This window comes from Penicillium expansum (assembly GCF_000769745.1).
Source record: "Penicillium expansum strain MD-8 chromosome Unknown contig192, whole genome shotgun sequence".
NCBI classification, from domain to species: domain Eukaryota; kingdom Fungi; phylum Ascomycota; class Eurotiomycetes; order Eurotiales; family Aspergillaceae; genus Penicillium; species Penicillium expansum.
This window is the reverse complement of record NW_015971404.1, coordinates 431,088-454,587: the sequence shown is the minus strand read 5'-3', so window position 1 is coordinate 454,587 and position 23,500 is coordinate 431,088. Positions and strand designations below refer to the sequence as shown.

At 47.5% G+C, this 23,500-nt stretch overlaps 11 protein-coding genes across 11 annotated transcripts; 4 read left to right on the top strand and 7 right to left on the bottom strand.

Moving 5' to 3' along the window:
- Nucleotides 1–263: 263 nt before the first annotated feature.
- PEX2_061540 (Short-chain dehydrogenase/reductase SDR) lies at nucleotides 264–1,290 on the bottom strand (the record flags this gene model as incomplete). The annotated part of the gene is made up of 4 exons (XM_016743425.1): nucleotides 264–382; nucleotides 432–624; nucleotides 677–1,207; nucleotides 1,255–1,290. The coding sequence occupies 4 exons, from the start codon at nucleotides 1,288–1,290 to the stop codon at nucleotides 264–266; spliced, it is 879 nt and encodes a 292-aa protein (XP_016596148.1).
- A 454-nt stretch (nucleotides 1,291–1,744) lies between these two features.
- On the bottom strand, nucleotides 1,745–2,582 carry PEX2_061530 (Alpha/beta hydrolase fold-3; the record flags this gene model as incomplete). Its single annotated transcript, XM_016743424.1, has 4 exons — nucleotides 1,745–1,889; nucleotides 1,938–2,094; nucleotides 2,149–2,416; nucleotides 2,466–2,582. The coding sequence occupies 4 exons, from the start codon at nucleotides 2,580–2,582 to the stop codon at nucleotides 1,745–1,747; spliced, it is 687 nt and encodes a 228-aa protein (XP_016596147.1).
- A 498-nt stretch (nucleotides 2,583–3,080) lies between these two features.
- PEX2_061520 (Aldo/keto reductase) lies at nucleotides 3,081–4,355 on the bottom strand (the record flags this gene model as incomplete). The annotated part of the gene is made up of 3 exons (XM_016743423.1): nucleotides 3,081–3,531; nucleotides 3,596–3,860; nucleotides 3,932–4,355. The coding sequence occupies 3 exons, from the start codon at nucleotides 4,353–4,355 to the stop codon at nucleotides 3,081–3,083; spliced, it is 1,140 nt and encodes a 379-aa protein (XP_016596146.1).
- Nucleotides 4,356–6,150: 1,795 nt separating this feature from the next.
- On the bottom strand, nucleotides 6,151–7,884 carry PEX2_061510 (Cytochrome P450; the record flags this gene model as incomplete). Its single annotated transcript, XM_016743422.1, has 5 exons — nucleotides 6,151–6,989; nucleotides 7,058–7,405; nucleotides 7,524–7,540; nucleotides 7,582–7,659; nucleotides 7,712–7,884. The coding sequence occupies 5 exons, from the start codon at nucleotides 7,882–7,884 to the stop codon at nucleotides 6,151–6,153; spliced, it is 1,455 nt and encodes a 484-aa protein (XP_016596145.1).
- Nucleotides 7,885–8,241: 357 nt separating this feature from the next.
- Nucleotides 8,242–9,037, top strand: PEX2_061500 (O-methyltransferase, family 2; the record flags this gene model as incomplete). The annotated part of the gene is made up of 2 exons (XM_016743421.1): nucleotides 8,242–8,668; nucleotides 8,724–9,037. 2 exons carry the CDS (start codon nucleotides 8,242–8,244, stop codon nucleotides 9,035–9,037), a joined length of 741 nt encoding a protein of 246 aa, XP_016596144.1.
- Nucleotides 9,038–10,318: 1,281 nt separating this feature from the next.
- On the top strand, nucleotides 10,319–10,784 carry PEX2_061490 (RidA family protein; the record flags this gene model as incomplete). Its single annotated transcript, XM_016743420.1, has 2 exons — nucleotides 10,319–10,430; nucleotides 10,489–10,784. 2 exons carry the CDS (start codon nucleotides 10,319–10,321, stop codon nucleotides 10,782–10,784), a joined length of 408 nt encoding a protein of 135 aa, XP_016596143.1.
- A 357-nt stretch (nucleotides 10,785–11,141) lies between these two features.
- PEX2_061480 (beta-glucosidase H) lies at nucleotides 11,142–13,913 on the bottom strand (the record flags this gene model as incomplete). Its single annotated transcript, XM_016743419.1, has 5 exons — nucleotides 11,142–12,414; nucleotides 12,468–13,299; nucleotides 13,353–13,539; nucleotides 13,595–13,735; nucleotides 13,791–13,913. 5 exons carry the CDS (start codon nucleotides 13,911–13,913, stop codon nucleotides 11,142–11,144), a joined length of 2,556 nt encoding a protein of 851 aa, XP_016596142.1.
- A 920-nt stretch (nucleotides 13,914–14,833) lies between these two features.
- PEX2_061470 (Major facilitator superfamily domain, general substrate transporter) lies at nucleotides 14,834–16,499 on the top strand (the record flags this gene model as incomplete). Its single annotated transcript, XM_016743418.1, has 3 exons — nucleotides 14,834–14,978; nucleotides 15,034–15,283; nucleotides 15,356–16,499. The coding sequence occupies 3 exons, from the start codon at nucleotides 14,834–14,836 to the stop codon at nucleotides 16,497–16,499; spliced, it is 1,539 nt and encodes a 512-aa protein (XP_016596141.1).
- Nucleotides 16,500–17,034: 535 nt separating this feature from the next.
- On the bottom strand, nucleotides 17,035–17,558 carry PEX2_061460 (YjgF/Yer057p/UK114 family; the record flags this gene model as incomplete). Its single annotated transcript, XM_016743417.1, has 2 exons — nucleotides 17,035–17,353; nucleotides 17,497–17,558. The coding sequence occupies 2 exons, from the start codon at nucleotides 17,556–17,558 to the stop codon at nucleotides 17,035–17,037; spliced, it is 381 nt and encodes a 126-aa protein (XP_016596140.1).
- Nucleotides 17,559–18,356: 798 nt separating this feature from the next.
- PEX2_061450 (Aldolase-type TIM barrel) lies at nucleotides 18,357–19,822 on the top strand (the record flags this gene model as incomplete). The annotated part of the gene is made up of 6 exons (XM_016743416.1): nucleotides 18,357–18,672; nucleotides 18,736–18,848; nucleotides 18,895–19,013; nucleotides 19,073–19,102; nucleotides 19,155–19,632; nucleotides 19,700–19,822. 6 exons carry the CDS (start codon nucleotides 18,357–18,359, stop codon nucleotides 19,820–19,822), a joined length of 1,179 nt encoding a protein of 392 aa, XP_016596139.1.
- A 691-nt stretch (nucleotides 19,823–20,513) lies between these two features.
- On the bottom strand, nucleotides 20,514–23,325 carry PEX2_061440 (putative SNF2 family helicase/ATPase PasG; the record flags this gene model as incomplete). Its single annotated transcript, XM_016743415.1, has 4 exons — nucleotides 20,514–21,364; nucleotides 21,420–22,167; nucleotides 22,223–23,059; nucleotides 23,098–23,325. 4 exons carry the CDS (start codon nucleotides 23,323–23,325, stop codon nucleotides 20,514–20,516), a joined length of 2,664 nt encoding a protein of 887 aa, XP_016596138.1.
- Nucleotides 23,326–23,500: the final 175 nt, after the last annotated feature.

The window sequence follows — 23,500 nt, the reverse complement described above, 5'->3', positions numbered from 1 at the left end:
TTAGGGTACGATGCAGTGTTATCATATTCTGCATCCGGGTTTCTAAGGTGATTAATTTGTAATTTTAGGATCGAAATAAAAAAGGTCCGCTATTCTGAAAAAGAGTATTAGAATGATAAAAAATAAACAGTTTCTTTAAAAGGTTTCACGAAACGGAAGATTTGGAAGAAAATCCATTTATTAGACAATCAACTTCGCTGCTCATCATTAAACCTCTTGATACTGAAATCGCCCGTGTAGCTTCGTTTAGAAACGTAAGACTACTAGAAATTCCGAACCTTCCCATCGCCCGTACTCGCCACCGAATCATTCGCCCAGTACCGCCCACTAATCTTCCCGATATCACCAACCGCCAGTCGCAGTGGGATCCTCGCTCCCTCTTCTAAGAGAATAGCAAGTCATACGCCCGGGAGAGAAAACCCCGCACTTACCAATAGATTTGGGCGGCTGGCCCGCCTGCGCACCCAGCGACGTGCCTACCCACCCAGGGCAGCAGCAATTAATCAGTAGATGAGGGTTTTCGTGGGCCAGAATCCGTGTTGCAGCGTTCAGAGCAGCCTTGCTGGTAAAATAGGCCAAGGGGGGCCAGCCCGATGCGGTCGCAGTGTGCTGGTCTGCTAAGTGCTAGAATAGAGCGATTAGTGACCAAGAAGGAACAAAAGTCGAAGTAGCGTACGCTGTACTCGTTGACCAGAGCGTCTAGCTCGGTAAGGGTGAGATCAGGGTATAAGAATCGCTTCTGCAAGCTAGGATCAAAGTATTTGAGTTGGCCAGATTGGGAGGACAAGTTAACAATGCGACCGTTTTTTCGCATGATAGGTAAGAAGGCTTGACAGACCTGGCGGTGGTTAGTTGGTGGTAAAAATGAGAAGAGGATTCGGTGATCTACATTGAGGGTGCCGCGATAGTTCACATCCAGAGTTTCCTGGCGCTGTACGGCAGTGATGTTTTCCTGGAAATAGTAGATTCCGGCATTGTTGATGAGAATGTCGCAGCCCATGTGCTCCTTGCCGACCATCGTGCTGAGGGCAGTGATAGTGGCCTGGTCAGTGAGTGATAGCCGAGCAGGGTGAATTTTGGCGGTTGGAGGAATGGTCAGGCCAGTTAGATCAAAAGAGGTCCCGGCACGAGAAGCTGCATATAGAATCAAGGGGCCTGAGAACTGTTGAACCAGCGCGGCACAGATGGCACACCCAATGCCACGGTTCTGTAATCATGGTAAGGAGCAGCCTGCAATAGGAGGGGGAGACTTACGGAGCCAGTGACTACAGCTATTATAGGAGCGTCCATGGTTAGAAGACAGAAATGTTTTGAAGGTTATTTAATAAATTCGAAAGAGAGAGGTGAAAGGAGGTTAAGTGACGTTCCTCAGGCCCTCCAGGGCTACTTAGGGTTGGTTACCTACGGGTTATTAAGCATGGATATCTGCCCAGGCGGCTAGGGCCCGGGGCAAATGCCAAGCCGAGCAGGTTACAAGGTTATATATAGTAGAGTCCCAGCCCCGCGTACTATGTAGACCTCTTCAAGTCCCATGGGACTAGCAAATTATTGGTTCCATTGCTGACTCCAATCTCCCAATGGTTTAGTCTCAAGTAGACTTCGGCAGAACCCATTTTGGGTCGGAGGGCCACACGAAACCGTGCGGCCCAACTTCTCTTGGGAGTTGGGGTGCGTTGGGCCGAGTACCGGATGTTATACTTCAGCACTAGGTATAGTGACAATTTTTCGCGTGGCTTGTTGGAATTTAGACATTCGTTACTTCAACCTGGCTAAGTACCCACTTCACTCCTTCCACGACATTCTGGTGGAATTTCTCAGACATATGTAGCTGTGGGAACAGCCAGAAATAATGCGGCATTCCCGGATAAATATGAAACATGTTTTGGATCCTGTATAGCGTCAGTAAGAGCCAAGCACATAGTCAGTGCACGACTTACCCGAATTTATCGAGTTGATACTTGAAGACGGTCGAATCATCCCGAACCGGATCTGCCTCACAGATAGCCTGATAGACTGGGGGCAAACGGGAAATCCCAGGATGCAAGCACGGGAAGGCGTAGGGGTTGGTCTGCTGGTTGGTGCCGCCGTTGTGGCCTGAAAGCATCAGATTTAGAGAAGACCAGCCATCAAACAATGAAGGGCCCATACCATAAAATATCATCATGCTCTGCCCATCCTGCAAAGGAGCACCGGTCCAATTTTCCTCGTACGCCTTGAACATAGGCTTGTAATCATTGGGAACAAATTCCGGGTGAAGAAGGGCAGGGCATAGGATGACAATCCCCGACACCATTTGGCTTAGATTTTCATCGATGAGCTTCAAGGCTACCCCCACTGCTGCGCTGCCTCCAAGCGAAGATCCCATCGAAAAAAAGCGATTGATGTCACCCCCGAGCTTGGCGGCATTGCGGTAACACTGTGTGTGTGATTATAACTTCCTGAAGAAATCTTCGGATAGTACTTACCCATTTGTAGGCGTCGAAGCAGTCATTGACTTGCGTCGGAACGGGATACTCCGGTGCAAGCCGGAAGTCTACCTGGGCAATGATGATATTCGTGTTTCGAGCGACATATCGACACATCCCTGTCAGCTATTAGAAGTTGCTCTTGTCCAATCGTCACTTAACGTATTTTCATGTATATACAAGTAATACAATTTTCTAATAGCTAGTAGGAGATCTTGGCCTCGAAGATACATAGGAAGAGATCATTTTGGTAGAGTTGTTTTTGCAACGCCATGGCCATCCAAATTTCTCCGATGGGCCGTTGTTGAAGGTGGTATTGTATAGCTAGGTCTGTTCTGAAGTTGATATTGTTCATATTTTCCACAGAAGCATCAGCAGCATACCGACATACTAATCCATTAGCTGGCAAAGCAGCCTCAATTCAGAATGAAGTCAAAATCCATACGGAAACAAAATAACAAGTCGGCACTGCTCCATAAATTATTGGCTTTAGATGCTCACTACAGAGAAGTTGTGGGGAAATTTGTTTTATTTGTGCCTCAGATGAAAGTACCTTGGTTTTATCTCTCATGCACGCTCTCTATGCTACATATCATCATGCCACTGGTAGTGGTCTCATAGAGAGGTCGGCTTCTGGGCGTTGGGGAATTTCATGGCGTTGGTCCGCCCAATCAGGAATGATGAACCAGTGACATTCGGGTCTGCAGGGATGAAGTTGTGCGGAAAGCCGGGGTTGAAGGGCTTGACACTCTCTAGATGGTCGATTTGCTCTTGGGTCAGTTTGAGGCTCAGGGCCTGGATGTTATCCTTGAGGTGCTCGACCTTGCGGCCGCCGATCAGGGGGAACACATTGCCGGCCTTAGACATGACGTAGGCTAGTGCGACGGAGGTGACGGAATCGATGCCGTGCTCGGATGCCACCTTTGCCAGAGCCTCACTGACTTTGATCTCTTCTTCGGTCTGATGGGGAGGTCGGCCGGCAAAGGCACGCAGCCCTTCTCCAGCAGCCTTACGGCGCTCGAGCTCAGCCTTAGACTGGAACTTCCCTCCACCAAGGACATCCCAGCTATTTGTGACATACACAGGTCAGCCGTTGGTTACTGGGATCAAGGGGGAAATTAGACACCCACGGTGCGAGAGCCATGCCGAATTGACGGGCCATAGGGATAATGTCGCGCTCGAAGTCACGGTTAAGAAGGTTCCAACGTCCCTGGTAGATGCTAAAGGGGGTTTTTCCGTGGTCGATAGCGTAGGTGTTAGCCGCGGCCACAATCCAGGCGGGGGTGTCTGATGCTCCTAGGTATAGGACCTTGCCCTGCTCGACGAGAATTTGTAGGGCATCCATGACCTCTTTGATCGAGGTGGTGAAATCCCAGTAGTGAACATAGTAGATATCTGACAGAGGTGACACAAGTCAGAACAGGGGGAGCTCACAGGCCAACGATAGCAGGCAGTAAGAGACTTACCAATAAAGTCGGTACGTAGCTTTTTTAGCGAATCGCGGACACCAACATGAATACTGTGGCGGGAGTTACCCGCAAAATTAGCGGCTTGGGGGCCCTTGCCAATAGCATGGCTACGGTAGTCCATGGTGAACTTGGTGGCTAGCACTAGTGAGTCACGGTTTTGGCGCGCCTCAACCCATTCACCAATCCATTGTTCTGACTGCTCATTTTGGTAGACGTTGGCAGTATCGATGAAATTTCCACCGGCCTCATAGAATGCATCCAGAAGCTTGAATGCAGACTCCTTGTTCATGGAGCCCATCATACCAGCCCAGGCCTCGCCAATCGACATGGCACCCAGCTGCAGAGGAGAGACACGCACACCGGCAGTGGATGAGAGGACGCGCAGGCGTCCAAGCTCGGTTGGGGGAACAGGTTCCGCCATGATTAAGTGTTTTTTGTAGCTTTTTTCAAAGATGTTGTGCTTCTGTTCGATGCGTTGCTGAGATTTGGGGCGGGGTTGATGAGATTAATTGGTAGTGAGTTGAGAGGGTTGATGAACTACCAGTCATATAAGCCTGAAATAGAACAAAGAAACCTCTCCTCCAAACCGCGCTGGTTGCGCCTCTAGCCAGACCATGACATAACCCCGCATATAGGAAGATCTCTGTGGTCACTTCACTGGTGGAGGACGATACAGCATCGGACGGAGTTAAGTCGATATCCGAAGCCTCATCCGGACCCTGTTCGGCGCAGTGGGGGCGGTAGGGTGGGGACGGAAACTGAGTGAAAGAAACCAAGTAGCGATCGACAGTAGCTAAGAACGAACAAGCCTTGAATCGGAAGTTTCAGTCGGAGATCAACGGAGGCCCATTTTCTTCCCGCCCTCGGGCTGTGATACATACTGCACCTATTTGCAGGATGCATATGTCAATTCCAAGTGACTAGTTATTATGTAAAATACATATCTATATCCCTGCGGTATGTGTAATACGGCCCTGCTATAGCCGCAGTAGCATTCGATAAGGGATTTTTCTGTAGTGGGCAGAGAGAGTTGGGACCTTTTTGAGACTCGCGCTGTGATCCTCCGAAATCCCTGTCAATGAACTGATAAGGCAATCATGCTTACCATCAACATATCTGGGAATTTGGACCAACGAATGGTAGAACATGCTACTATCAGGTGGACTCAATGGATACACTTGTGTGATCTCCAAACAATCTGCAATGACAATCGTACGTTCCGATTGTCTTAAAGCATTGAAGCTCTTATGTAATCATAATTTTATAAGCAACCACGTGGATTTAGATTCATCGGGCCAACTGCCCTTTTTGGTTATTGGGCCGCACCATACAAAACATGATTTCCCATAAACATAATTTTTCAAGAGCTGTGTAATCCATTTACCTATAGTATCTATGATGGATTCATATAGTGTAAGCTATCGCTCTGTTGGAATTTCCCATTCGACCAAAAATCCTACAACTTCAGCAGTACAGTATTCTTTAGTATAGAGCGGAGGGCATTGCGGAGAGGTATTAATCGGTCATATTATTAACAGATCTCCAGTTTCAATTCAGGTTCTCAGGGGTTGTTTGAGGTGCCAAGCAGTTGACTTACGATGTCAATTTTATTACTAGCGATAATAAAGCTAATCTATGCAATAAAGATGTCTATGAAACAATTCCGGGCTTATAACCAACAGAAATCTAGGCGTACACCAATGTATGGTAGGTATATAGATCAATGATGTAAGAAGAACATTGGTAGGCATTCCACTGGATAATCTGACTCACCTCATGTGCTCTTTCCGGGCTTTTCGATAGCCTTTTTTCAACCACGTATTTGGCCATGGACATTGCATTGTATATGACTATAGACTCTTACCAAATTCTCCATTTCTGAAATAACATTAAGCCCAGTACAATCTACATCTTCATAAACCCCTATATCACCACCTGTTGCATGACATGGGAGTGGTTGTTTGTATGCTCGCTTCATCGATATCCCTGTCTGCTTTGCCAGACTACCATTCTGCCATAACTATTCCAGTAAAGAAATATCTTAACGATGTCTATAAGCACCTGGCATATAGATATCACACCCACTTAACCTCCAATTTGTGGTCCTTGATCTCTGCATTAAACCACTCAACAAGCTCAATACGATCCTGGCAGGTGTGTGCATCTTCAAAGACCCTACTCTGAACTACAGCCTTAACTGCCTCAAGAAGCTGTTGCTACGCAAGATTCTTCCCAATACACCCCCTCAGGCCGGCGCCAAACATTAGTAGACTACGATCCATCATAGGCCGCTTTAGCCCCATATCCATACCAACCTTGAGCCATGTCTCTGGGCGGAAAGAACGCGGCTCCGGAAATACCTCCGGGTCATCGTGTGTAAGGTATGGCGTGATACCAACAATAGTACCTGGCGGAAGAAAGAAATCTCCAACATGCAGACCCTGCTCAGGCACAACGCGTGTCATCCGAGTAGGATTGGCCATACCAAGACGTAATCCTTCTTTCACCACGGCGCGGAGATATGGTAGTTGCAGCAGGTCTGCTGATGTTTTGTGATGGGCCTCAGCCTGTAACTCTTTGTGCAAGCACCGCAGCCTATCCTGATTCTGCACCAAATGGAACAAGATCGTGGCCAGCTTGACAGCGGTCGAGTCGGAGCCGGCAAACAAAATAGCTTGGCATTGGAGCTGTACCTCTTCTGGGCTGATACCTGCATCCAGAAGCCGGGCCTGGTACGAATCTTGGCGGATTTCAGGGCCTTCGTTGACAGCGGCTTGGACCAGGCGTTGTGCGAATTTGTTCAGGTTTTCCATGCACTTGCCTACGGCCTTGCTGAAGCTGATGCGGCTAGAGATAGAATAGAGAATTTTAAAGAGCCAACTTGGGAGTAATGAAAAACGTGAGAAGGCCACAATGGCGAAGATGAATGGGTTGATGCTGAGCTTCGATGTCTGGCGCACTTCCATGGGGAGGTGCTTATGTTCAATGAGACCTCCGTAGGACTTGGTTAGAAGATAACCTGATACCACATTAAGTGACAGATGGGCGCACATGTCTAAAATGTCCAATTTAACATGACGCAACTTGGAATCTGCCCGGAAGGCCTCGAGCTGCTTTACGAACTCGGATACGCATTCATAGATGCAGCCTTGGGGCTCACAGGCCGCGCGTAGGCGAACCGGAGAGAATAGAGGCCAAATATTGGCTCGTGTCGGTTCACCACGTAGGGGTTACCTCCAACTAGAGTACCTTCGGGAAGATAGTTACCCAGCACGGTGATGCCCCCAGTGGGAACAACGCGCTCAAAGAGGAGTGCAAATGGAGGGTGTATACGTGCTCCCTCTTGGACACAGGCATCGAGGTAGGGAAGGTCGCGGACCTCGTTCCATTTTGGATACGGGCAGGAAAGCTTTGCCACTTCAAGTTCTTGCCTAAGTTTCTCCAGCGTGTCAGGATATGCAAGTAGATTATCTGTCAAACTATTAGCTTTCATATCTGAACTACCGAACTACACCAGGTGCAGTAAAGAGAGGCCACTAAAAATCAAATAACCCTTGCAGATAAGCCCTTGAGCCTGTAGGATACTCACTAGGCTCACATTTAGCTCTAGAATTTGTTCAAACGAAGGTGACGGGTATTCCACTTACCTCATAACAGTACCCATCAATGTACCGACAGAATCCGAGCCAGCAATGACATTTGAAAATGTCCACGCAGTTGAAGCCCTGCAATTGTTAAATATGACATTGGTTCAAATTTTGGAATTCTTTTTCCTACCATGGCGGTAAATTGGAGTTTGTTTTCTGGATTTCGAGGGAGCGGGCTAAAAGGTTCTTCTTCTCGGGGTTGGCACTAGCACCGTCCTTGGAATCCATTGTCTCCCCTGATCGCTCGCGAATAGCTTTACCCACAAATTCTAGGATAGTCATGCCAGGCGTTCGTCGAATCATGTGGAGTAATTTATTCTTGTAGATCCAAGGATCGAGTCAGGTAATTTGGGTCATCTAGGGACGTTGGGATAAACGTAAGCTATATGAGGTTTGACTAGGCACACATACCGGCGCTGCAGTCTTCCTCGAATTTGAAGACTTATATCAACCAGTCAGCTCGCATTCTTCGCCATCTTGCAACAAATCATATATTACAAGAGGAGTCAGCGGGCAGTTATAAGCCAACAAAGTTCTCGCTGTCTCTGCTCCAGCCTATCTTCGGAGAATGGATCAACTTTCTGTAAGCTGGGACCTTTCCCCCGGCATACGTTTTTCTCAGTGTGGATACTAAATGTTTGGTTCAGCTATGATACTAAAATGGCGGTCTTCTTCAAGACACCAGAGTATCTTAAGAAGACAGGCTATGCTAATGTCACCGACCCAGAAGATGGCGTCTTCCAATATACAAAGGATTACAAGGGAGACTTATTCGCATATTACAATGACAATCCTCGCGAAGGAGCCTCCTTCAATCATGTTATGGGCGGTGTCATGGCGGACCAGGCCACCTGGCTAGACATTATACCACCAGAGAGCTTCTTGAATGGTGTCGATCCCAGTCAGCCGCTCGTGGTCGATGTTGGTGGAAACATTGGCCATGACATTGAGAAGTTCCGGCAAGTATACCCAGACACAGCTGCTCAACTATATCTTGAAGACAGACCGGCGGTCATTGAACTGTCCAAGTGTCCGGATCCTGTGAACAAGATACCGCACGATTTCTTCCAGGAGCAGCCAATCAAGGGTGAGCGCGATTCCTTAGATTTGGCAACAATCAAGAAGTTAAATTATGATCGCAGGTTCTCGCATCTATTACATGCATTGTGTTTTGCACGACTGGTCTGATGAGCCAGCAAACAGGATTTTGAACGCACTTCAAAGTGCACTCAAGCCTGGATACAGCAAGCTTTTGATTCACGATCATGTTGTGCCGGATACAATGGCACACCCTCATGCGACCTCTTATGACTTGAACATGATGGTTCTGGTCGCGGGACAGGAGAGGACTGAGACCGAGTGGCGTACATTGCTTCAGTCCGCAGGATACAACGTTGTCCAGGTGTGGCGGTCACCATTGGCGGCCCAGGCTATTGTAGAGGCAGAGCTGGCCTAAGCATTCAAAGTGAAAGACCGTGACCACATATCATCCGAATACCTCGAGTTCTATCCAGTATGAGCGATATACTTACTGGAACAAGATAGGTGATTGAAGAGCAGAAATGTGATCTATTCCTTATGGCACATCTTCGCGTTGAGTATGTCTAAATCGTCATAATACGCATTGTAAGCTATGTTTATGTACGCGTGCTTTACTTTTGGTGTTTCCCGATTTTTAGAGTTTTGGCGAAGGCTCATACATATATTAGGCGGAGATAGGGTGTACTCGCGCGGTGTTAGAGCTTATCGAGAATTTGCGGAGGCCTTGCCGCTGATCCTGCTAAGACGACGGTTTAGGGCTTGTTCGCCATGTGAAAGGGATGCAAGTCATAACTTTATATTTTAGTAGTCTGAATTTGATGTTTGATAGGATATAGTGGTAGGTCATGTCTAAACATATTTATACAGAGAACGATATTCCAACAGATGTCTGCTTGATATATTGAAGAAATCGGTCTAATCGGTTGGAAGTTCATGCAACGCATCAGGCGGAGTGGTTTCCATATATGCACTGTTTGAAAGATTACCATCGCAGTAGGCTAACACGGACGATCACGGGGTGAGAGGGACTGTTCTAACACTCGTATTCGGATCATGAACGTTCAATGCACATACACTTGAGTTGCGGTCAACTGTGCTTGATATTGCTCATACCAGAAGGTCTCAACGGAACACTGCTGCTCACGGAGGTAGTATCTTTTGCCCACTATGATATGATCCTCTGGGAAGCTGACCAGCAAAACTCGAGGGCGGACCATTGGAAGCCGGCATTTGAATCTCACTAAAATGTGTCGTGGGATTCTTTTCATGCCTGTGGAGGGCTTGATCCAGCTAGTGAAGAGCTAGTTCCTATGTTTGATCATCTTGGGAATATTACATCGCTTGAAAAATGGGAGTACTCGAAAATCCAATCTAAACCTCTCCGCGGCATTTCTGTTGCTATCGGTCTATCTCGGAGCAGCAAATGGAAGGTCGGCGGAATATGCATTCCGACTCCATGGATATCACTCAGGGGTGGATTGTGTGTAAGATAGCCATAGAATTAACCATTAGTACTTATCAGGGCAAAGGTCCAAAGGGAATGAATAAGGTCATGTTAGTGCCCCCACCGGAAGCTGCCCCGCCCACTGTTTGCGGAATGTATATTCCGCCACCTTACGTCAAAGACGCCTTATAAAAAATTTATAAACTAGATTTTCCCTCAAACGTATACAATCGACAAAAACAAATATCAACCATGTCTCACCTTCAGTATTTCTCCTACAAGGGCGTTGGTGAGAAGAACCGTCAGAACTTCAAGTACAGCCAAGCTGTCAGAATCGGAGACCGGATCGAATGCGCCGGCCAAGGTGAGCAGTCAGACTGATTTGTATGTGGTGTTTATTTGCTGAAGCCCGTCGGGTATAGGTGGTTGGAACCGTGAGACCGGCGAGTTTTACCGGGAAATCAATCAACAAATCGACCAAGCGTTCGCCAATGTCGAGCACAACTTGAAGGATGCTGGTGGTGAAGGCTGGAACCAGGTTTTCCGCGTCAACTCGTACCATGTGCCCATTAATGACGAAGCATTGGCAGCCATGGTGCGCAACTTTGAGAAGTACATGCCCGGTCATCAGCCCATCTGGACTTGTGTCGGTGTTCCTCGTCTTGGTGAGGATGATATGCGTGTGGAAATTGAGGTCGTTGCCCATGTACCTAATTGAGAAATGTAACATACAATCTGATAGATCAGGGAAAAGACATGTTTACCTTTAAGGTGCAGTTGTTCTGTTTGTTAAGAGCAGTAAAGGATTGTTCAAATCATATACGAAAGGAAGCTGAAACTTCCAGTGGTCAATTATTTTCCTTTACTTATAATTAACAAGATAGTAGGGTAGATAAGACAAGAAGGGTCTGTATCGTCTACAAACAAAAGCTAAAAGGATATTAGAAGTCCTATTGAAAAGGTCCCCAGGCATCTATAGTTCGAAAGTTATCTGCAATTCCCACGTCATCAAGCAGGGGGTTCCGAGGTTCATGCCTCTAGAATTCTCTTTAATGAAGGTAAACACTAGAAAAAACTATCGAATCCACCTGATCTCCTGAGTAGCCTTTAGTTTCCAAGCAGGTACCGCATTCAATGCTGTTGTTCCTATGAGAACCTCGAATTCGGCTTCTGCATCAACAACCCACACTCCCTGCTTCGTATCATACATGCCAAATGCATGGAAATCAATCTCAATCTCAACCTCTTCCTTTTGATTCGGCAACAATGGACGTGACTTGGCGAATCCGCAGATCTGTTTCTTCGGCCTCGTCAACCGCCTAGGCGAGCATTGAGAGAACCACGCGATAACTGTCTCCCGACCAGGTATATCGCTACCTCCATTGTTTCTAAGATGGGCAGTCAGCGTTATGGTAGGACCTTCCACGAGGCAATTTGTGCTAATAGAACCCGGCGCAACCTCAAAATCGTTGTACGAAAGACCGAACCCAAGAGGGAATAATGGGTCAATGGATAGAAGATCCCACCACCGGTGACCGACAAACAATCCCTCGGAGTAGTAGGTTTCATTTTCCTCTCCGGGAAACGATGAGAACGCAGGACAATCCTCCAGTCGTCGTGGAAACGTCACTGGCAGCCGGCCGGAAGGATTGACTCGGCCACACAACACAGAAGCTGCGGCGTTGCCTAGTTCCTGCCCTTGGTACCACGTATACAGGACTCCCTGCACATCGTCCATCCAATCGTCCATTTTGACGGGAGTTCCGGCCTGCACACACACGATCGTGCGCTTGCAAACGGCGGCCACTTCACGGATCAACCGCACCTGTTCGCCGGGCAACTCAAACGCCAAGATGTCCTGGCCTTCAGTCTCCCACTCCTTGTCACGTCCAACCATGATGATTGCGGCGTCGCACTCTGATGCCAGCTGTGCTGCCTCAGCAGGTCGGTCCATTGTATCGCACTCCTCAAAGCCGAGTCGGATTCCTTGGAATTGATCTTCCATCGGATCCAGCAGAGTGCACAGCTCGGGTTCAATTTGGCGGTCGTGTGATCGATAATCGATGCGGATATCATAATTCTGTCCCGCAATCATATCAATGGGAACCACCTTCTCCTCGCTGCCGTAGGTGAAAAATAGACTACCTTTCTCTTCATAGGCCCCCGATTGTTCAGCTATGCGGACTCCATCGAGGTAGAGTTCCGCAGGCCCGATTGAAGCTAAGGAGATTGCGTGACGCCCAGACGTCCGAGGTCGCAATGTAGCGCGGATGCGGAACGACCAGTTGGCAGCCGCACTGTTGAGTTCGGGTGGGACGGTGCCAAAAGACATATAATACAGATCATCACTATTCAAGAGTTTATTAGTAGGACGACTGAATTGAGGGCAGTGATAACGCACGTGTGTGTCTTTGCGACAGGAGCATTCGCAAAGTCTTGGCCATTAAACCAGTCAATGGCGGCTCCAGCTTTCCCAGTATCGGGGTTCTGCACAACCACACAGACTGGAAGGTAGCGATTGACTTTAGCCCCAGTTGCAGAGACAATCTCTGCGGTTGTGTGAGAAAACGCGTCCTTAATTGAGTCATGAACAGAAGTCCAGTAGGGGGCTTTGATGTAGGAACTTCCACCACCACCGGCAACTACCCTTTGCGCGTTAGGCCCGAGGATGGCAATTTTTTTTAGGTCTTCGGATGGCTTTAGTGGTAGGGCGTTTGCCTCATTCTTTAGCATCACGATCTCGGAACTGGCCGCCCGACAAAGCAGGTCTCTTTTCTCAGGCGTGTCTTCGCACAGCTCCGGGTCATCCCTAGGATCCAGAAACCGGCCTGCCTTTTTTAGAAGCCGCAGTATACGTCCTGCAGACTCATCTACTCGATTCAGGTCAATCAAACCGTCCCGAAGGGGCTGCTGGAGAGCGGCCCTGGAGCGCTTGGTAGGTGGTCCGGGCATCTCCAGATCGAGGCCGTTGTTGATAGACGCGATCGTAGAGGTAGTACCGCCCCAATCACTTGTGAAAACACCATCCCAACCCCATTCACCCCGAGCTATATCAGTGAGTAGCTCCTTGGATGCGTCACAGTAATGACCGTTCACCTTGTTATACGCTGTCATCATACACCATGGGTCTGCATCACGAACAACCATCTGGAATGGCAACAGATAGACTTCACGCAAGGCACGGGGCGCAATGTGAGCATTGTACTTGAATCTTTTAGTCTCTTGGTCATTGGCTAGAAAATATTGGCGTCAGAATGAAAGGAGTCATATGTTCCGCGGATGTGACACTTGCCGACGAAATGCTTTGGTGTGGCTCCTACACCACGAGACTGAAGGCCTCGGACGTAGGCTGTTGCCAATTTTCCAGTGAGATATGGATCTTCACTAAACGATTCAAAATTGCGGCCACCGAGTGGATGCCGATGAATACAGATCGTAGGAGCAAGCAAAACCGATGCGGACTTGGATTTGCACTGCCACATGTTAGTCTTGTCCCCAAGCTGAGCTTGTTGATGGGAGATTGCTCACCTCATCTCCTAACAACTGTGCAATCTCAAATAAGATCTCCCGGTCCCAAGTCGCTCCCAAACTCACACCCGAGGGAAGAAAAGCGGCTGGAACACCCTCGCCGAAAATCTCTCCTCGTGCTCCAGAGGGTCCATCTGACATCTAAATGGCGCGACGTTAATTCACCAAAACATGAACTCATGACAAGAGCACTCACCTTTAAAGAAGGAATCCCTAGGCGCTCGATACTAGCTGTTCGCCATTGTGACTCGCCCGCAATCAACCTGAGCTTTTCCTCAAGCGATAGGCTTGATAGCAAATCTTGGGTATCATCTGACATGGTTGATACCATTTTCTCGCAATAAGGTGCCGTGGCGCGTACAAATGAGTATAGACAAGAGAACCCCAAGTTTGGGTTATTTATTTTGGAGTATATGATTGTTCCAATGATGAATGAAGTCATAGAGATAAGGTGGAATTCACGTTCCGCTACGGTGGACCCCGAGGAATTTATATTCCTGTTCCTCTATCTCTCACGGTGCTTTGCGGGGGAATTTCCAAGCTTTTTTTCTTTATTATTTAATTTTATTTAGTACTATTTATTTGCCTTGTGAATACCGGCTGAACGTCTTGGAAATATGAGAGAGTACAGACCCATTTTTCAGTCTAAAACAATGAATTTGTCCCCGGCCTTGACGTTCTATAAACGATGTTATAGTCAAATCTGATAGGAATAGTCAATAGAATGGGTCTTCGAAGTGATTTAAAGTAGCCCTGGTTCTAGAACGTTCTGAAGGCTCACTATCACGATGGAATGAAAATAGAAGATACCTAGTGACATTCGTTCAGGTCCTGATTTGGGAAACGATAAATCCATGCGGAGTAGTGGAAATGCAGTTGTATGGTCTGGTCTCAGTTTAGCCAAGATGATTGAGAGACATAACAAAGGCGAAAGTGCGGAATTCACAACCCCCTTTATCTTTTCCGAGCCCTATCTTTCCGAGTTTTCTCCACTCAACATCAGCGGAACGTGAATTCCTCACACAACGCCACTGCTACAATCTTTATAGACCCATTTTTCACCCCAGATTCCCCGGGCCTATCCATGCACTCCGTAACTCGGAAGCCGGGGCTGTTCACTATCAGTAACCGAGAGCCTATATAGTAACATATCCCCAAACTGTCTCTAGTACAACCTCTGATATTGGGAGCACCTGGTATCACTCAGTTTTTACCTACAGTCATTCAATTCAATTCACAATGGCGAGCGAGAAAGATCAGAAGCAAAGTCTTGATGTCGAGAAAATAAACTCTAGAGATGTTGAGGGCACAATGACCGTCGAGTCAATCTCGTTCAAGGAGCAGTTCAAGGCAATGAAAACCCATAAATATGCAATACTAGCTGGTGAACAGCCCCTGACTCCAGAACTGTTAAGTTTAAATTGCTAACTCAACAAAAGCCCTCGCCTGCTCTACCACACCGATCCTTATTGGGTACGACCTGACCTTGATTGGCTCCATTATCGCAAACTCCAAGTTCGTCCAGCAGTTTGGTGTGTACGATGAAGGCCTCCAAGCCTGGACACTTCCTGCGGGCCACCAACTGGTTTGGACCATTGTCCAATATGTCTCGGCTATTGTGTCCGCCATAGGGTCGGGTAGTCTGAACGATATCTTCGGCCGTCGCATTTGCTTCCTTATCACCGTCGGGTAGGTCACCCACCCATGCTGGATTGAATGTGCCCCAAGCGAAACCAGGGACTAATTTTTTTTTTCTTCCAGTCTTACCGTTATCGGTACACTAGTAGAACTATTCTCCCCAAACTGGAAGGTTTGGGTCGTGGCTAAACTCTTCATGGGAGCTGCTATGGGTTCTATGCAAGCCAACACACAAACATACGTCTCCGAGATTACCCCAACGGCTATTAGAGGACTTACACTCTCGCTGTTTCAGTTCTGGATTATTTTGGGCCAGCTCATTGCCTCATGTGTTCTCGAGGGGACGAGCCGTGTCGACAGTCCTTGGTCCTGGAAAGGCGCTGTCGTATCTCAATTCGGTCCCGCCTTCTTTTGTCTAGCCGTCTTTATTCCGTTTGTCCCAGAGTCTCCCTATTTTCTCGTCGCAAAAGGCAGACTGGAAGATGCAAGGGCGGCAATTTCCAAGCTTCGGGCAGGGCAGAACATTGACTGCGAGGATGAGCTACGTGAGATACAAGAGACTCTGGCCCATGAACAGCAGGCCAACGAAACATCAGCTTCCTTCATCGAATGCTTCCAGGGGTCTAACCTCCGTCGAACGCTCCTCGCATGTCTACCATTGGTGATGCAGATTTTCATTGGCTACCCCCTCTGCGGCAATTATCTGTCATACTTCCTCACTTTGTCGGGAATGAGTAATGCATTCCTCATTACAGTCATCTCTGTAGTATGCTCCCTAGTTGCGAGTCTTTTCGCCTTTTCCTTAATTGAACGGGTGGGACGCCGAAAACAACTCCTTGGTGGTACTTACGGTATGCTAGTCTGCCTCCTCATTATCTCACTGTTGGGATTCCTGGGAGTGGGAGAGACATGGAATTACCGCGCCTTGGCTGCTTTCTGCATCATATGGGCAGTCTTCTACTATGCTTCTGTTGGTGCAGTGGGCTGGGTTATAGTGGGAGAAATCTCGTCTTCACGCTTGCGTGCGAAGACGACATCCATTGCCGCGCTTTCCAGCTCGTTAGTCAACATGGTCTGGTCTATTGCCATTCCTTACTTGGTCAACAAAGATAACGCGAACCTCGGGCCAAAGTCGGGCCTTTTGTTCCTTGGATTTGGTATCTTCCTGTGTGGAGTATGCTTTTTCTGTATTCCCGAGACCAAGGGGAAATCCTTCTCTGAACTTGATGCCTTGTTCGAGGCCCACACACCAGCCATAAAGTTTTAGGCCGCAGTTCTGAACTACGTGGCTCTTTGACCGCTGAGATAGTATAACTGTCTTGAAACCTTGTTGTCTAATAATTATCACACCCTCCAACTTGCTTCAACTAAAATCATACCTCTCCTTGTGCCACAAAGCATCATAAATGTATTATCTCTTGGTTTGAATAATTTCAACCACTTGCATGGTCCACAATGACCGAGCAAGAGGTGGATAGAGTAAAAATTACTAGACTTAGATCGTTATATAGTTTGCAAATATAATCAATCTTGCACTGCTAGCTAATTCTCATATATACTACAGAAATATATTTTTGCATTTGGTAGTTTTGCATTCTTATGAAAGATCCGGGTTTAGAACGGTGAGAATCCCACTTGAGAATCTCCCTAATCTGAGGCTATAAGTGATACCTAACAAAAGCTCCCCAGGTGTCCCATCCATGACATCATTTTGACAATCATGATGCCTTAAATATAGCCTTGGGCTAAGTATTTGCCTCAGACGCTCAAGCATAACAAGCCCATTCACCCCCTTCCAACTCTTAAGAAGAAGCAGCCACTTTAGCACCTTCAGGGTCATGAGCGACCACCTCGATTTCGACACGCATATCATCCTCACCCAATCGAGGAACGCCAACACAGGTCCAGATAGGCTGGTGGTCCGGCATGTATTTTTTGAAGTTACGGACCATCGCCGCTAGGGCCTCGTTATTGATTGGAACGTGGTATGAATTCACGCGGTATACTTGTGACCAGCCCTTTCCACCAGCATCTTTCAAGCAACGCTCCACATTGGAAAACGCAAGGTCAATTTGTGCATTGATTTCCCTCTCAAATTCGCCCGTAACAGGGTCCCAGCCACTTATACGTCACACGGGCCATTCCGTGTCAGTCAAGTCTTTTCTAAGGTAGATTTTGGGGAATTGATCAGGGTCAAAGGTTGCTGTCACAAACCTTGACCTGCACATTCAATCCGCTCGCCCACACGAACGGCTTGGCTATACCAGAAATCCCGCTGCTTTTGGGTTCCGGCCCCTTCGTATGCGTAGAATTTCAGGTGAGACATGATGAACCGGGGTACTGAATTGAATAGAAAGAAGAAAAACGATAAATAAGTGAGGGGTTTTCGATTCCAAGATGTGGAAAGTAGTTCAGTGGTCGGGATACGATCAGAAAGCACTTATACATCCAATACCGGATTGGGTTAGCCCCACTATGCGGAATGTGAATTCCTATCGTCTCATTTTGCATATCCACAACCATTGCATGAAATAGTGATTAATACATATAGATCGAGGTGTTCAAAAGGAGGTGCAACGCAAATGCCATAGTGTGTTTGATAAAAGCCTTCATAACGAGTTGGATTCATATTGCTCGAAGTCTAATAATATGTGTTATAGTTACACTAAGTTTAATCTGTATGATGAGTGAGTAGATAATAGCACTTTGTAGTCGAAGTTACACATAGCAAGGTCATTTTCACGGTTTCTACCGTCTATACTCTACCTAGAACACCAATAGGGGGACAGTATCTAAACAAGACTATCAAAAAGGCGGGATAAGGTCGTGAACGCGGCGGACTATTCTTGTTCCAATAATTTGAATGACGATACTGTTTTCAACTCAGCACAAGTAATTTGCAGGTTCATTTTCACTGCCGACGTTTTCCCGTAGTTTGCGGGATTTATATCCCGCAACACGATGGACACAAGCTCTGGCTTTAGCCCATTTGTCATTAGGTGTCATAACAAGTGGGTAAAGAGAGATATGCATTTGATCTACTAAACTGCTTTAACTAGCAAAAATAAAAACTTTTATCCGTCACCTCTTTGACTCTATGCCACATACTCCAACCTGTGTCAAAATGTCCCCCCTATTAGAGTCGGTTACTCTTGGCGCTACCATTCCTTTAAGGAATCGTATTTGTATGGGGTCTATGACACACAATCGCTGCACTGACAATGGAAAGCCGACGGTAGCAACCAAGTCTCATTACGCCGAGCGTGCTCGAGATGGCACGGGTCTCATTGTCGCAGAAGGGACATTCATTTCCCCGCATGGCGCTGAATGGCCCCACGCACCAGTGATGTTTGACAAGAGCCATTCAGAGGCTTGGAAAGTTGTCACTGATGCATTCCACCAAGACGGGGGAAAGATTTTGTTCCAGCCATGGCATCCTGGTACGCCTTCAGAATGACGCCGGTAATAGTTGATAAATAATATACTAAATTGGCCATGTTTAGGCCGAATCCAGAACGAAAATATGCCCATGCTCAAGGAGTATAACTATCCTGTTCTCGCACCTTCGAAGATCAAGGCCAAGGGAGGCAAATTCCGAACCTTGGATGGAACACCGGTATCCCTAGGCACCACCAATCGCCAGATGGCTGACGTATCGAAAGGGACACACTGAAAACATTACCGAGATTGAAAATGTCAAAGATATTGTGGATCAGTATCGAACCTCTTGTGTTTTGGCAAAGGAAGCAGGCTTTGACGGGATTGAATTGCTCTCCCAAGGGTATGAGCCTCTTTTATGGAATACTATTGAATTCGTTCCAGACTAACAGATTTCGTTAGTGGCTATCTATTGCACAACTTCCTTTGCAGGTACGTCGTAACGCCTTTCTTGCAACTTGAATTGAAATCTTACAGACATTAGTCATTCCAATGCTCGGAGCGATGAATATGGAGGATCGGTGGAAAATCGATGCAGGTTCCCCTTGGAGGTACTCGATGCCATCATATCAGTTTGGGGCCCACGAGCCGTGGGAATCAAGTTTTGCCCATCCGACGACTACAATGATACGATGGTCAGCTATGAAGAGTTGACGGAAACCTACACCTATTACATCCAGGAGTTAATAAAGCGCAATCTAGGCTTCATTAATATTTCTCGCAGAGGGTGTGATCTTGGCAGAAACCAGGATGATTATTTCAAATCAAATCCCAGGCCAGAAGACAAGGTGTTGCCACCAAACTACGAGCCATTGAAGCAGTTCGGGAAGATGATCAAATACCCCGGAAGCAATACCATGTTGATGGTGAACCACGAGTATACCTTCGAGGAAGCAGAATATCTCATCATGACAGGTCAAATTGACCTAGTCCAGTTTGGACGGCCATTCATCTACAACCCGGTTCGTGATCCTGCCAATACCTTTTTCATTATAGTGACTTAATTGGCTTATCTCAATTTACCAATAGGATTTGATAACCCGCTTGGTGTCTGGGATCCCTCTTGCCTCCAATCAGCGAGGTGGAATGGTCAACTATGGACCTTACCACGACCCGAATGAGAACTACAACGACTGGCCACGGGCAATTTGATGGAGCATATAGATTGAGATGATGACCCAGGAGAAAAAAATAGAGCATAGAAAAACTCGGTTGTTACTATAGATTGAGGATTCTTGTAGCCTGTATTTGATAAGCACTAGAAGGCCAACAAGGAGGCTGTTGCTGAGAACAGGGTCAATAGAGTCAATAAACTGATGCCCGTTGAGGCACAAGACTTAGTACCCACTTTCAAACCACGTATTTTTTTGGGTGTTGATCTCGAGAAGTACCTACAACCTAGCCAATCCCCAGCCTTTACTTCACGAGGCTTTATCGCGTTCGTTAATACCTATTTTCATGCTATTAATTGGTGCCACTTAAATTGAGATATAGCTGATATCTTTCCCATCATGAACACTTTGGAATATGTTTCAAATTTCCATTGGCATCACATATCACATGGATTTTCTTTGCATCTTCATTTCTGAGGGCAAGAAACATCGAAATAATTTAACATATGGTACAATAGCAAGGATGTATCAGAGTCTAGGTATCTACCAGACTAGAACGCGAAGTGTAGCAATTAATAGACGAACAAGCCACCCATCCCACCCTGTAGGTCAACGCCAAACAAACCAGCCAGCCCACCATAGATATTGTTACAATCCAGTAACCATTGGACATCATCCAGCATGAAGCTTGGATGGAAGGGAAAAAATAAGGTAGACAGCCATTCAACATCTCAAGAGAGAATGCTCTCACCAGGATCACGCTTCGTTTCAACTGCAACAAACGCAGCTCCTTTCGTATCCAAACCCTTCTCGGCACGCAGGTAAGCCTCCTCGGAGCGATCGGTCAAGATATCAAGGTCTTCATTCGACAAGATCGAAGTAGGGTCACTACCAACTTCGAACCGCTCGAACTCGTTCTCGCCAAGAACCTTGCGCAGTTCGTCGACATCCTGGGAATTGATGCTGGGGTCAAGCAAGGAGCGGAATTTGCCTTTTTGAATGACTAGACGTTCGAGGCGACGCTTGGAATCCGCTTTCTCAAGGAGTGTCTGCTCAACGGTACCCTTCGTCGCCAATCTGTAGATAATCACTGGCCTGGTCTGGCCAATGCGGTGGGCTCGATCCTGAGCCTGCAGATCTTGCTGTGGATTCCAGTCAGAATCAAAGATGATGACGGTGTCAGCCGCGGTGAGGTTGATTCCTTGACCACCAGCTCGGGTGCTCAGGAGGAAAAGCTTGTGACTCTTCTTGGTATTGAAGTTTTTAATCTGAGCCTGGCGGTCTGACTGTGCAATAGCGCCGTCGATTCGGCAACACTCCCAGGAGCGGAGTGTCGTTATCCACTCTTCGATGATATCAAGTTGAGTTTTGAATTGAGAGAAAATCAGAATCTTATGGCCCTTCTCAAGCAAACACGAGACCAAGCGGTCCAACAACAGCATCTTTCCGGAGGCGGAGACGAGGGTTTCATCTACGGACGAGGACTCGTCCATCCAGGGCCAGTAGAAATTATGCGGAGAGTTGCATGCAAGACGTGCTTGTAAAACTGGGTTCTGCATCTTCTTTTGCCCAATCTCTTTCTCTGCAAGACAATATTAGCAAAAAGGACTAGGAAATATGACTTGAACGTGACGTACTGGCAAGCTTGAGATTCTCAGCCCGCTGCATGTCTTCGAGCTCAGTATCGCTGGGCTCGACCTTCTTTTCCTCTTCTTCAATTCCCAGCTCGAGTTTGCGGAGGTGCTCATCAAACTCTCCATCACTTAGATCATTGTAACTCTGACGCGTACTGCGTCGGCGACGGCGGTTAGAATTATTTCCATTGCTAGCCGGTGTGGATAGCCCACTGGATCTGGCGCTCTTAACCGGCGTTGCATCGTCAGTGCCATTCCGTTTGCGCTTCATGCTTTGCGAGCGCGTAGAGCTACCGCTCTTGCTCTCCAAACGCTCCAGGGCCTTTCCTTCTAGATACTGGCGCCCCGTACCATTGATGATCTCTCGATAGAGATCCTTTTGCTCAGGGGTCAGAGGGGCGTACAGAATGTACTCCCGCTTCTTGGGAAGCGAAGTCTCCACATCGGTCTTCAAGCGCCGCAGAAGGAACGGCTTGAGGATAGCATGCATACTAGTGACCAAGTTACGTTTCCGTTTTTCCACAAGGCCCGCCTGGCCCTTGTTATCCAACACAGAGGAGAAATCAAACCAACCCTCGAATGAGTTGAGATCGTTGAAAACCTCCGGGAGCAGGAAATGTAAAAGTGACCACAACTCTGAGATGTTGTTCTGGAGCGGCGTTCCAGTGATCAGAAGACGATTTGCTGAGTTATAGGTCAAAAGCTCTTTGATGAGCTTACAATTCATGTTTTTCAGGCGGTGGCCCTCATCCTGCAGATCAATTAGCGTCTGTCTTATAAATAAAAAGGAACGCGAGGAAACGTACAACAACAATATAGCGCCATTGATATTGACCCAAGAACTTGCGGTCATTCATGCAAATCTCGTAGGATGTGCATACCACTGGGAAGTCCATATCTCCCTGGTCTTTCATTTTCATGTGTTTTCTGCGCAAGGCAGCGCGCTCATCTTTGGAGCCGTGGTACAAAACCGTTTTTATTTCCGGGGTCCACCGGGCGAACTCATCCACCCAATTGCTCACCGTGCTCAGTGGTGCTGCAATCAAGAAGGGTCCTGAGATATTATTCTCTTTGAGGAAAGCAATCATGGAAATTGCTTGAACAGTCTTTCCAAGGCCCATCTCATCGGCAAGAATGCCACAAAGCCCATTCATCCATAGAGTCTTGAGCCATTCGAGGCCCTCCAACTGGTATGTTCTCATTTTGCCGCCGCTCACAAGTTTTGGCTGCTGTGTCGCGACCAATTCCTGCTCACCAAGAGCTGTGGGGTTTGATTCGTAGTCATCTGCAGCCTGTTCAAGAGCTTGCTGCACCGAGGGATTGTCTTCAGTCACTTCCACGTCGGCCTTTTTGAAGTAACTAGAAATCGAACTGCCATTCGCGGCGGCTCCCCGCTTAGGTCGACCTCTGGTCGATCCTGCAGTCTTTTCGTTGGTGGGTTTGTTCTCTTCCGTCGCATCTTGGTTTGCCCGAGTTCGAGTGGCTCGGCGAGCAGGCTCGGGAGGCGACTTGGTTTTCTTCTGAGTCGCGGCATTTTGTTCGCGGTGCTTGATCGCCGCCAAGCGTGCATCCTCTTGTTGCTTCTTCATTTTCTCTGACATGATAGCGACAAAGACCTGTAGGTGCGAGAAGATATCAGACCACTGTAATCAGATCAGACGAGGATGGACCGGACACGTACCGAGCTGGTTTTCAACAAATGCATCAAGGCCTTGGCCTTGCTGTCCATCCCCTCGACATCTTCCGAATCCGTCAAATTTGCCTTGGAATCGTCATCTTCTTTGTCATGAGAGGACTTCGAGTCTTCAGCCTCAGTCGGGTCCGTGAGCGGCGACGAAGGAACAACCGACTCGGGCGCCATAGTCCCCGCGCGAGAATCCGTGGGAGTAGAGGTATCTTCAGCAGACATTTTGCCTGATAGAATTGAGTAACAAAGTAAAGAGAGTGAGTTATCTAAAGCGGGCACTAGATGGATAAAGAGGGTACGTCATGCGCAGGGGTGAAGAAGTTTTCGCGACGTCAAGTTTTGCGGGGGCGAGAGGTAAATGAATGCAATACCAGACACCGGGTGAACATAAGTTTCC